Source organism: Schistocerca nitens, chromosome 2 (assembly GCF_023898315.1).
Source record: "Schistocerca nitens isolate TAMUIC-IGC-003100 chromosome 2, iqSchNite1.1, whole genome shotgun sequence".
NCBI classification, from domain to species: Eukaryota; Metazoa; Arthropoda; class Insecta; order Orthoptera; family Acrididae; genus Schistocerca; species Schistocerca nitens.
In genome coordinates this window covers 98,475,452-98,488,804 of record NC_064615.1, presented here as the reverse complement: position 1 = coordinate 98,488,804, position 13,353 = coordinate 98,475,452, and the positions used below count along the sequence as shown (strand labels likewise).

Genomic DNA, 13,353 nt, shown 5'->3' with positions numbered 1-13,353 from the left:
CACCATGATGCCGACCACGTATTTGTGCGGGGTTGAGCCACAGACATCCGCAGCCAGGGCGATGACATCAGATGCCGATCTCCCGGACCTGAAGCCGAACTGTCTGTCGCTCATCCCGCACAATACCCGGTGGGCTGCCACTCTGTCTGCCAGCAACCTCTCAAAAAGTTTCCCCAGTATGTCCAGTAAACAGATGGGCCTGTAAGACTTGGCTTGTTTGGGGTCTTTGTTGGGCCCTTCTTAATTATTACTACTGTGGCCTTTTTCCATATTTGGGGGAATTTCCCGAGCGGCAAACTTTGTGACAGGTGCTACCAGCTGGGGGGGGGGGGGGAGGAAGAATTGCACCACCTCTGCAGTGATGCCGTCTGGGCCAGGAGCCTTGCCCCTTTTAAGGGCATTTATCTGAGCGGCTACTTCTTCTTTGGAGAAGGGATATATCGTTTTGTTGTTTCGGTATTCCTCTTGATCTTCTCTTCGGATCCTTATCTTACCTTGCTTCTGCCGCAGATCCCGGTGAGCTTCCTGCGCCGGCTGTCGGGCTCGCTGCGGCGCCTCCACCTGGGCTACAACCGGCTGTCGCGGTTGGAGGCGCGCGCACTGGGCCCCCTGCCGCACCTGGAGGAGCTGTCGCTGCCGCACAATGGCATCGTATCGCTGCGCGCGCAGGCGTTCGCCGGGGCCGGCGGCTCGCTGCAGCTGCTGGACCTGTCGCACAACCACGTGGAGACGCTGCAGTTGCGCCAGTTCCACGGACTGCCGCGGCTGCGGTTGCTCGACCTGTCGCACAACCATATCCGGTCGGTGCCGCGCGACGCCTTCCGGGACACTCAGCTGGAGCGGCTGGATCTGTCACACAACCAGCTGGTCGTGATGCCCGGCAGTTCCCTGGCCGAGGTCGGCGCCACTCTGCGCCGCCTGCTGCTGTCGCACAACCATCTGGAGCACCTGGACAGCAGCATGTTCCTCGAGACACCTCACTTGCTTCAGCTGCACATCGCCCACAACAAGCTCACCATCCTCCCGGACAACGTTTTCTCCAGTGTGGATGGACTGTCGGACTTGGACCTTTCGGGCAACCCGTTACGTGCGAACTTCAAGGAACTGTTTCATTATGTGCAACGACTGCATACTCTCAGCCTCGCCAACACGGGACTCAGACTATTTCCGCCTCTTCCCCTACCTCATCTAGTGCGTCTAAACCTCAGTGACAATCTTATCGGCGATGGTGACGGGAATGCGCATTTAGATTCCACATCGTCCAGAGACCTCTCTCGGTTGCGGTACCTGACTCTCTCTGGCAACCGGTTAGGGAACGTACCTGCTCATATTTGGCCCATGACACCTCTTCTGCGAGAATTAGACCTTACAAGGAATCCAATAAAGGTCAGTGCTGTGCTGTTATTATGTATATTTTACATTTTCATTTTTTCTGTGTCACTTGTGAGAGTGAATAATCTTCCTGATTTAATTCATAGCCGGCCGCAGTGGCCGAGGGGTTCTAGGTCCTTCAGTCAGGAACCACGCGGCTGCCACGGTCGCAGGCTCGAATTCTGCCTCCGACATGGATGTGTGTGATGTCCTTAGATCAGTTAGGTTTGCTCAGTTCTAAGTCTAGAGACCTCAAAGGTTAATTCCTCTAGTGCTTAGAGCCATTTCAACCATTTAATTCATAACAGCAGGAACACACACAGAAAATGTTCATCTTCTGTTGTTAATAAGTGACGTCTTTATGCTACCCGTTCTTCCCTTCTCTGCTAAGGTTCGGCCTTATATTGTCATCTGCCGTTAATATCTTTGGGCATAGGTCAAAATTTACACTTCATATTTCATTGTTACGCATCATCTGCGGTATTATACTGTCTGTAAAGAAAGTTAAATGTGAACCATTCCAGAGTACATACAAAGTATTAAAATACGTCTTCCTACGTTCATAGAAAGTCCTTAAAATCAAATTTGAACACGGATGGTCAAGATATGTAAACGGAAATCTTTGTATGACATTATGTTATGACTTGTATCTCCTATGTATGACCTAGAGTAAGCATTATTGGAGATCACGACCATTGCACCTCCACTGAGGCCAATTATTTCCGCTCTGAACTACTGTATGGGGTTCTGTCACTGACATAATTCCCGTCGAGACAGATAGAAATGGACTCAAAGTCATACACAGCCTGCACTTTGAGGTGAAATAAACACGCTGCACAACACCCACAACAAAGGTGTCATTCAATAAAATAGATGTATAAGCAAAAGTGTTTGATATTCGGGAAAGACAGTGCAACAATGCTAGTAACTGCATCCCATACAAGATATAGGCAACATGCGAACAGTGCAAGAGAGATTAGGATACATACAGATGCATATGGACAGTCATTATTTCCCAGTACCATTAGCTTATCGAATGGGAAAGAAAGCCACTTACGTTAGCATCACGTTTTGTGGAGTCATTTTCGGTGTGACGAAATGTTATCACCATATTTAATGCACATAGGTCAACGATAATGGAGATACACAGCAACAGAAGATACCAGCATCCCACTTGGAATTGTTCCTTGGATGAACTATTCAAAATTCCCTCTGTGTTAAGTCTAGTTAAGTTCTTTACTTTACCTCCAAATTTCTCTTTCTGTTTCACTGAAGAACACTTTCACCTGGCGATTCACTTGACAGAGTTACTTACATAAATCATCAGCCGTAAAAGGGAACGTTATAGACTTACTAAACTCATGACTGATCCACAGGATTGGTGTAGTGTACTGTTCTCTGAGTTGACAAAACTCATAGGATAGCGATATCCACATGTGCAGATGGCGTTAGTATCGTGTACGCAAGGTACAAAGAATGTCAGTGCATTGCTGTCATTTGTACTCAGGAGATTCATGTGAAAAAGTTTCATACGTGATTATGGCCACACGACGAGAATTGACAGATTGTGTGCGCGGAATGGTACTTGGAGCTAGACACATGCGACATTGCCATTAGGGAAATAACTAGGGAATTCAGTATTACACAGAATTAATAGTGTGCCGAGAATACCTCTTACCACAGACAACGCAGTTGTCAACGGCCTCTACTTAACGACCGAGAGCAGCGGCGTTTGCCTAGAGTCGTCAGTTCTTAAAGACAAGCAACAGTGCATCAAATAACAGCAGAAGTCAATGTGGAACGTATGACGAACGTGACCGTTAGGAAAATGCGGCGTAATTTGGCGTTATTGAGCTATGGCAGTATACGACTGAGGCAAGTAGACTACAGAACCTCTCTGGTCTCGTTGCCATATCGGTTGTACCCTAGACTTTTCGAAAACAAGGGCTGCCCAGAAAAGCTTTAGTTGCTAGTATCTGATGGTAGCGCTCGAATGTGGCGCAGACCCTACGAAAACTTGGACACAAGTTGTCGACAAAGCACTGTGTAAGATGGTGGTGGCTACATAATGGTGTGGGCTGTGTTTACACGGTGTGGACTGGGTCCTCTGGTCAAAGTAAATCAACTGGAAATGATTATGTTGAGCTACTTGGACACCATTTGCTGGAGCATCCTCATTACCACTGCAGTGTGTCACCGAGACAGTCACGAAGAAGAAAATTCATGACAATTACATTATGTGGGGTTGCAGAAAATCAGACGAAACTTCACGGCAGGCACCCATATTTGGCGTGGAAACAGTATTTCCTAGGCACCTTTACGCGCTCACCGTGAACTCAGAACTGAGAAGGGCGACATGACACTATCTACAGGCGTCACTGAGACACTGCAACCGCGGGACTGCTACGGTCGCAGGTTCGAATCCTGCCACGGGCATGGGTGTGTGTGGTGTCCTTAGGTTAGTTAGGTTTAAGTAGTTCTAAGTTCTAGGGGACTTATGACCTAAGATGTTGAGTCCCATAGTGCTCAGAGCCATTTGAACCATTTTTTTGAACTGAGACACTGCTCAACAGATCTGTGCAAAACTTCATTTAATTTTCACTGTGGATTCCATTTCGCAATTGAACGTTCATTACTTTCCGCAGAGCCTCCTAAGACACCAGATCAACTTCAACCAATTGAGGTATACATATCTCTTACTGCCTGGAATGAAACACAGTGAGGGTGAGAGCCGCCTATGTCCCAAAGGGACAGAGGTGGGGCCGAAAAAGGAGCGTAGCTCACGACGTGCATATATAACCAGAATATATTCATCTGGTGTTAGAGAATGAGAGCACTTAGTGACTTGCTACATACGTTGCACACAATTTGAAGCCTTTACGAGACATTTTCTTGCTCACAGCCTCCACAGAGTAGAGAAAGAAAAATAATTTAATGCTTACGAAGTTTAGCATGAGGCATAAGCTTTTAATGAAATAGTTCTTTAGTGAAACTTCCTGGCAGATTAAAACTGTGTGCCCGACCGAGACTCGAACTCTGCCAGGAAGTTTCATATCAGCGCACACTCCGCTGCAGAGTGAAAATCTCATTCTGGAAACATCCCCCTGGCTGTGGCTAAGCCATGTCTTCGCTATATCCTTTCTTTCAGGAGTGCTAGTTCTGCAAGGTTCGCAGAAGAGCTTCTTTAAAGTTTGGAAGGTAGGATACGAGATACTGGCAGAAGTAAAGCTGTGAGTACCGGGCGTCAGTCGTGCTTCGGTAGCTCAGATGGTTCCCGGCACGGTAGCTCGGCGTGTTCGGTCAGAGAGTTATGTGCTCTCTGTAATAAAAAAAAAACTGAGTCAATCGATCAACAACGAACATAAATGGATGTCTTACGACGTCCGCCCCGAGCAGATGCAACGAGCAATAGCGAACAAAATGAAATTAAAAAAAAGTTCTGAGTTCAAACCTTATTCAATGAAAAAAAAAATATGGTAGAGCACTTGCCCGCGAAAGGCAGAGGTCCCGAGTTCGAGTCTCGATCGGGCACAAAGTTTTAATCTGCTAGGAAGTTTCATATCAGCGCACACTCCGCTGCAGAGTGAAAATCTCATTCTAGTTATTTAGTGTTTGCAACATATTTTACAGACGTTGTCCACATACACCACTGAATTTTCATCGAAAAATTTATCATTATGCAGTACATAGTTAAGAAAATGTGATGTCATAAACACTGGTATGCATGAAAAACATATGACATTATAATGTAATACTTCTCTGCTTCTAACTGTAATCGCAACAACTCACGCACACAGTATCCACGTGTGCCACTGGATGAATTAGCAAAATTATATCGTTGCACGACATTTAGTCCAGAAGGTATTTCATAAGCATTGAGCTACATGAAAACCAATCTACAGGTCTAAATTCCTAGAGATGCAGATGTAATATGTGTAGAAATTTGTGTGAAGTATGTTAGATATAAGTGAATCATATGTGGCATAACTGTAGGAACAAAGCTCCTCCTAAAACCCTGGACCGATTTGAATCTAAAATTTTACACACAATACTTACTGTCTGGCAAGAAATACTATGAGGATAAGAAACGGCAACTTCCTATCGGCATGGTGGTGGTGACGTTGGGTGAGTAGAGGGAAGGAGCAGATGGACTGAGAGGGAGAGAGAAGGAGAATATGGACACAGACAGGAGGCAGGGGAGATGGACAGACTGGACAGACAAAGGGAACAGGAGGGGATTGACAGAGACGGGGGAGATGAGATGGAAAGAGGAGGAGATGGACCGACACAGGTGTGAGGTGAGTTGGACATGGGAAGTGGGGGAGATGAGGAGAGAAGAGGAGCAAACTGACAGAAAGAGGGGAGAGGAGCATATGGACAGAGAGTGAGGTAAGCGGAGATGGACAGTGTGCGGGGAGGAGGTAGGAAGAGAGAGGGAGAATGAGATGGTGAGAGAGAGAGGGGGGAGGAGGAGATGAAATAACAAAAGATAGAAATAAATACGCTTACAGGTAATGCTGATACTCAGCAAGTATTGTATACACTGTTTATCCAAAAAGTTCCGAAAATTACGAAGGCAGCTTCGACTGACGACTGTTAACAGTAGATTTGCATTCACCAGTCGGCTGTCCTCAGGCAGTGTTGAGCAGTGGACATACAGCCATACTGTGTCAACGCTATTTGTCGCAAAACATAAAGGAACAACGAACTGGACACCTCGAAATTTAGAGTTCAAGACATTCCCAAGACTGGTTTGAAGGAGAGAAAAGTGTGTGCAAAGATTTTCCTTCACACCTTGACTTCAGAGCAAAAACGGTGAATGTGGTCGTCTTCCGCAACATCACAGGAACGAAAAACACGGACAATTCTTTTCTGGAAAAAATCATCACAGGTGACGAGAACTGAGTTTATCAAGACAGACCGACCGCAGAATGACAAAGTGCAGAAGCAAATTCAAGCCAATGTTACGTTCAAGTTGAACAACATGCTAAAGAAAGTCTTTTGTGATAGTTTCAAATTGTTGCATGAACTTTTGGTGCGTTATACTCAAGTGGGGAGAGTCTACGTAGAACGTATGAAGCATTAAAACCAACTTCTTAACTTTTCTTTATTTTTCAAGTCTCAAAACTTCTTGGACTGACGAGGTAGACATCAATGTGTGTAACCGCTTGCAAACACACCTTCATGCACGTTCAACAACTTATTTTCGTCGTTGAGCGCAAGATTCATGCTATGACCACATAAGACAGTCTGAAAGAAGTGCTCGCTTTATAACCACCAAAATCGAGTGCAGCCGTGAGTCTGAGCAATGCGCGTGCTAAGTCAAGTACTCCTAATGACTTAAAATCCTAGTGAAATCGTCCCAGTAGAGATTACCAAATTTTAGTTTCACATTCTAAAAATGTCTCTGAGCACTATGGGACTTAACATCTGTGATCATCAGTCCCCTAGAACTTAGAACTTCTTAAACCTAACTAACCTAAGGACATCACACACATCCATGCCCGAGGCAGGATTCGAACCTGCGACCGTATCAGTCGCGCGGTTCCGGACTGAGCGCCTAGATTCACATTCTAGCTTCTTACTTTGTTGTGCAAGCTACCGACTTTAAACTACATTAAAAATAATGTTCATAAGTATCTGATGAACTATGTTAGAATAAACACAACAGCTGATGGTCTGGGTCAGAACAAAAATAATATTTCATAAAGTAATGAGTAAATCAATTTTGATATACATCGGAGAGTCGAGGATATGAAGAACCCGAGACTAAACGTGTATACAGGCCACTGAAATGAGATTTATGAGGCATATGAAAAGCACCACTCTCATTGATAAGATACAAAAGAAGCCATAAGAGCCAAGTTAAAAAATTATTTAATTAATTAATAAAATAAAATAGAGTATAATGGCTGAAATATATCGGTGGGATACCAGAAGGAAGATAGCAAAACTAATATTGAACTACAAACTATAAATGTATGCGATCCCGAAGGCCAAGAGAAAATATGAATAGATTAAGTTCTAAACAAGTGAGTAGCCTAATCATGGAAATGAAGAAAAAGAAGATAAAGAAGAGAGACATCTAACAGCAACTCTCTTTTCTTAGGATACCTCAGTGTAACACAGTACTTTCACTCTCTAGCACACTTAGTAGCATAAAACTGTGTCCGAATTGGGATTTGAACCATGCATTTTTGAGATGTGATACGAGACCCAAGCTAGAAATTTATTTATTTAGTTAATAAAATAGAAGAGAGTATAATGGCTGAAATATATGGATGGGATGCCGGAAGGCATCCAGGTTTATTGATGATCCTCCCTTACAGATTCAGTCCTCAAGTAGCTCTCTCCGATCTTCTCAATACTAAAAGATTCCAAGTCGAAGTCCCAGATCAACAAATAATCTTAATCTGTTAGAAACTTTCAAAATAGTGCACATTCCGTTGTCGGCAGAAGAGAATCAAAGATATTGGAACGTAAGAGTAAGGTACTGGCTGAATTGAAGCTGTCTGGGTCGTTTTAGAGTCATGCCCAGATAGCTCATTCTGTAAGGGAAACCCGTGACCTGTAAGGACGCAGAACAGAGTGCCCGCAGCAACGTAGTTTAAAAACTGTAATTTTGTCAATAAATTTTGATATTATGTTATCTCTCCGGACTTGTCCTCACAACACAACACTGGAATGTGTGGAGGGAATAAGATGATATTTTTGCCCGGTACTATTAAGGAAACTTAGAGAACTGGCATTTGAGGGTGACAGCAGAACGAAACACTGCCACTAACATAAATTTTGCATAAGGAAAACGAAGCTAAGATGAGAGAAATAAGGGCTCCTACAAGACTGACAGTTGTTTTTCCATCGCTCGCCTTGGCGATGGAATAAGACAGGAAATGAGTAGTAAGGTACTTTGTATCGACCGCCATGTACAGTGTGCTGACTTGCAGAGTATGTATGTAGATGTACAGTGAGATTATAATTAAACTTTCGCTACTTGACCTAGTGTGTACTGAAAACTGTTTACTGAATATGTATCAATCAGTATAGAACTGATGTTCAGATTGTGCACTGCAGGGTTTGCGTGGTTATTAGTGTTAGCGGCATGATTCAGCGTCGGGTGCCGGTGCTGGAATGGCGACGTAGGGTTGAGACACAACCATCACCGTGCAATAAAACTGCCGACAGTCAACATAGTTCTGATCGAGGTCAGCAGGGCATTACTCGTAAAGGTCCTACCGCTCTTCGTGAGTGTCGACGTGTTAAAGGAATACAGAGAAGTAATCTTTCCATACCAGATTTGAGAAATACGATTCGGAAGTTAGAATTGATGGCCGAGAGTGCGGGATGCAATGTGCGATGATCGAGTCGTGCACGAGCTGTGCCAAGACAACTGAACATTCCGCAGTCCACCGTTAGAGAGGTGCTGCGAACAACTGTGAAATGGTATCTCTAATGCGGTTCCGGCAACGACCTTGGCGCAGTGGCTACACCGGTTCCCGTGAGATCACCGAAGTTAAGCGCTGTCGGGCGTGGTCGGCGCATAGATGGGTGACCATCCAGGCCGCCATGCGCTGTGGCCATTTTTCGGGGTGCACTCAGCCTCGTGATGCCGATTGAGGAGTTGCTCGACCGAATAGTAGCGGCTTCGGCCAAGAATACCATCATGACGACCGGGAGAGCGGTGTGTGACCCCACGCCCCTCCTATCCGCATCCTCCACTGAGGATGACACGGCGGTTGGATGGTCCCGGTAGGCCACTCGTGGCCTGAAGACGGAGTGCTTTTCTGTAATGCGGTTCCAAGATGTCATGGCTACAGGTGGTTGTCACATTCAGGAACTCCTGTAACCACGAACGTCAACTGGTATGTAGTCATAAAATATTACCTTCTCATCAGGAAATTAAAATGCGTTTCTTTCAATGGTGTATATGTTATTTCTCTTCCATATGTTTTTATAACTGGTTCCATAATGTTTCATTGTTCTATGATCAATCATTTTTCATGGTGGCCTTCTCAGGTAGGGAAAGTTTAATTGTAACTACCATGTAGATGTAGACAGTCCTATTCCATAGCTGATGGGTCAGTACTGGTGGCTGCCCGGCTTAGGAGCAGAGTTCAGTTACCGGTACTGCCAAGGATTTTTTTTTCCTTGGCGGGAGGACTAATCCGAGGTACACTCAGCCTCGTGGTGGCAATGGAGGAGAGTGTTGTGCTGACCACATGCCCTTCCATACTGCATACAAACGATCACCGTACAGCAGAGGATGGCACGGCGGCCAGTAGAAGTCCATTTGGATTTCGTGGCCGAGAAGCTTGTTGCAGATGTAGATATCTCTCTCCTTCTTTCCAAACTACGAGGGTCTCTCCAAGAGAAATGAACACTTTTTTTTTTTTAAATCCATCTTTTATTCTACATGTTTGAAAGTTTTACAGTGTGTAGATACATCCTTTAGGAACAATATTTTCATTTCTCCACATTTTCCATCCCTCTCAACTGCCTTACGTCATCTTGGAACCAGCGCCTGTATACCGGCACGGTAAAATTCTGGACCAGCCTGTTGGAGCCACTGTTTGGCAGCGTGCACAAGGCAGTCATCATTTTCAAACATTGTTCCACGAAGAGAGTCTTTCAGTTTCCCAAAGAGATGATAGTCACATGGAGCCTTGTCAGGACTGTAAGGCGGGTGTTTCAGTATTGTCCATCCGAGTTTTGTGATCGCTTCCATGGTTTTTTGACTGTCATGTGGCCGTGTATGGTCGTGCAACAGCAAAACATACTGCTTATGCCGATGTGGTCGAACACGACTCAATAGAGCTTGAAGTTTCTTCAGTGTCGTCACATATGCATCAAAATTTGTGGTAGTTCCACTTGGCATGATGTCCACAAGCAAGAGCCCTTCTGAAACGATAAACACCGTAGCCATAACTTTTCCAGCAGAAGGTGTGTTTCTGAATTTTTTTTTCTTGGGTGAATTTGCATGATGCCACTCCATTGATTGCCTCTTCGTCTCTGGTGAAAAATGTTGGAGCCACGTATCATTACCTGTCACAATTCTTCCAAGAAATTCGTCTCCACCATTCTGGTACTCTTACAAAAGTTCCCGGCATACCGTTTTTCTTATTTGTTTGTGGGCCACTGTCAACATCATGGGAACCCACCTGGTACAGACCTTTTTTACGCCAACACTTTCAGTATTCTGCAAACACTTCCTTCCCCTATCCCAACGTAGCGTGATAATTCGTTCACTGTGATGCGTCTGCCAGCAGTCACCAATTCGTTAACTCTCTGCACATTGTCTGAAGTGTGTGCAGTACGAGGCCTGCCGCTGCGAGGACAATCCTCAATATTTCATCACGTAACCTTCTTGCCCACGGACTAACTGTACTGCAATCGACAGCAGCATCTTCTTACACCTTTTCGACCTCTTGCGGATGTTTCCCACTGTCTAGTTTTCACAGCTCAGGAATTCTATGACAGCACGTTGCTTCTGACGAACCACTCACGGGAACAGATTGAATTAAGTTTGAAAACAAGCGGGAAGGATGTATCTACACACTGTAAAACTTTAACACGTGCAGAATGAAAACTGTATTTTTACAAAAATAGTGTGCACTTCTTTTGGAGTAACCCTTGTCTGTAGGGTTCTGCTGCTGAGTCCCTTATTGGCATACAGTTTGATTTTGTTAGGAAGTTTCGAAAACAACCGACACTTTACTGCTGAGTGTGAGACTGAGTATCTACATCTACATCCATACTCCACAAGCCACCTGACGGTGTGTGGCGGAGGGTACCTTGAGTACCTCTATCGATTCTCCCTTCTATTCCAGTCTCGTATTGTTCGTGGAAAGAAGGATTGTCGGTATGCCTCTGTGTGGGCTGTAATCTCTGTGATTTTATCCTCATGGTATCTTCGCGAGATATATGTAGGAGGGAGCAATATACTGCTTGACTCCTCGGTGAAGGTATGCTCTCGAAACTTCAACAAAATCTCGTACCGGGCTACTGAGCGTCTCCCCAGCAAAGTCTTCCACTGGAGTTTATCTATAATCTCCGTAACGCTTTCGCGATTACTAAATGTTCCTGTAACGAAGCGCGCTGCTCTCCGTTGGATCTTCTCTATCTCTTCTATCAACCCTATCTGGTACGAATTTCACACTGCTGAGCAGTATTCAGGCAGTGGGCGAACAAGCGTACTGTAATCTATTTCCTTTGTTTTCGGATTGCATTTCCTTAGGATTCTTCCAATGAATCTCAGTCTGGCATCTGCTTTACCGACGATCAACTTTATATGATCATTCCATTTTAAATCACTCCTAATCCGTACTCCCAGATAATTTATGGAATTAACTGCTTCCAGTTGCTGACCTGCTATATTGTAGCTAAATGATATGGGATCTCTCTTTCTATGTATTCGCAGCACATTACACTTGTATACATTGAGATTCAATTGCCATTCTCTGCACCATGTGTCAATTCGCTGCAGATCCGCCTGCATTTCAGTACAATTTTCCATTGTTACAACCTCTCGATATACTACAGCATCATCCACAAAAAGCCTCAGTGAACTTCCGATTTCATCCACACGGATGACACGGCGGCAGTAGAAGTCCCTTTGGAGTTTGTGATGGCGAAGCTTGTAGCAGATGCAGATATCTCTGTCATTCCTTCCAGACTATGTAGGGTTCTGCGGCTGCGTACCTTATTGGTATACACTTTGAATTTGTTAGGTAGTTTCGAAAACAATCGACACGTTACTTTTGAATACATTATGGGAGTGAACAGTGATCAGTGTGTTACAAATACTTACTATCAAAAGCAGTCTTGAACACAATGTACATATTACGGTGACCGGTTTCGAGCACTACTATGGTCATCTTCAGACCGATGAGTAAGGACCCCCTTCCGCTGGAGAATCACTACTGATGAGTAGTGATTCTCCAGCAGAAGGAGGTCGTTACTCACTGGTCTGAAGATGACCACAGTAGTGGTCGAAACCGATCACCATGATAAGTAAATTGGCTGATTTGGTGAGGGCAACTAACAAGGCACGCGGGGTGCAGGCTAAGCTCTATATTTCTAGCATTGTATCCAGGGTTGATCGCGCTCCTTTGGTTTGGAGCAGAGTGGAAGATCTAAATCAGAGGCTCAGACGGCTCTGCAACGGTATCGGATGCGAATTTCTCGACCTCCACTATCGGGTGCAGAATTGTGGGATTCCCCTTAATAGGTCTGGCGTGGACTACACGCAGGAAACGGTTACTACGGTAACGGAGTACTTGTGGCGTACACATGGGGCTCTTTTAGGTTAGCGAACCACTCCCTTGGGAGCAAAGACGATTTGCCTGTTAAATTAGACACAGCGACCTCAGAGAATATTGGTCCTCGCATATCAGAGACCGAAAAGATTAATATGATATTAGCAAAATGCAGGAGCATCCAAGGAAAGGCCCCCGAATTAGTATCGCTTACTGAAGCGATCTGATTGGAATCAGACGTGAGTGACAACGAAATCCTAAGTTCGGACTAGAATCGTTATCGTAATGATAGTTTAGTCGCCAATGGTGGCGGCGTGTTTATTACAGTAAAACATTGGATAAACTCTATCGGGTCTATCATCTCCTCCACTCCTAAACAGGGAAACGGAAGTGAATATCAGACACTCTTTGCAACAAGACCAGTGACAGTCTCGTGCCTTGCAACCAGTGAAAGCTCTCCAATGGTCGGAGGACAAGTTGACTCTCAGAGGTACGAAATCACTAGATCAAACGTGCGAAGAGATTTGTCACAGTGCTTGTTGTGTACATAGTTCCGCGTAGTCAGCGCGTACACAACTTTCCCACTAGAGCGCGCCCCGCTAAGCAAAACAGCGCAGGCGCAGCGCTCGTCCGTCTCCACATTACAAGATGGCGCTGTCTTAGAGACGGACCAAATTCTGCTTCCGCCGATCCGCGTGTTAATATGTAACGCAGCCAATGAGATTGC

The 13,353-nt window shown here is 45.0% G+C and overlaps 1 protein-coding gene across 1 annotated transcript in view; it reads left to right on the top strand.

The window, feature by feature from the left end:
• Positions 1-13,353, top strand: part of LOC126234855 (chaoptin-like) — a 158,180-nt gene that overhangs the window by 127,562 nt on the left and 17,265 nt on the right. The window contains exon 8 of the mRNA XM_049943596.1: positions 511-1,386. Within this exon, the coding sequence (XP_049799553.1) occupies positions 511-1,386 (876 nt within the window). The remainder of the gene's footprint in view (positions 1-510; positions 1,387-13,353) is intronic.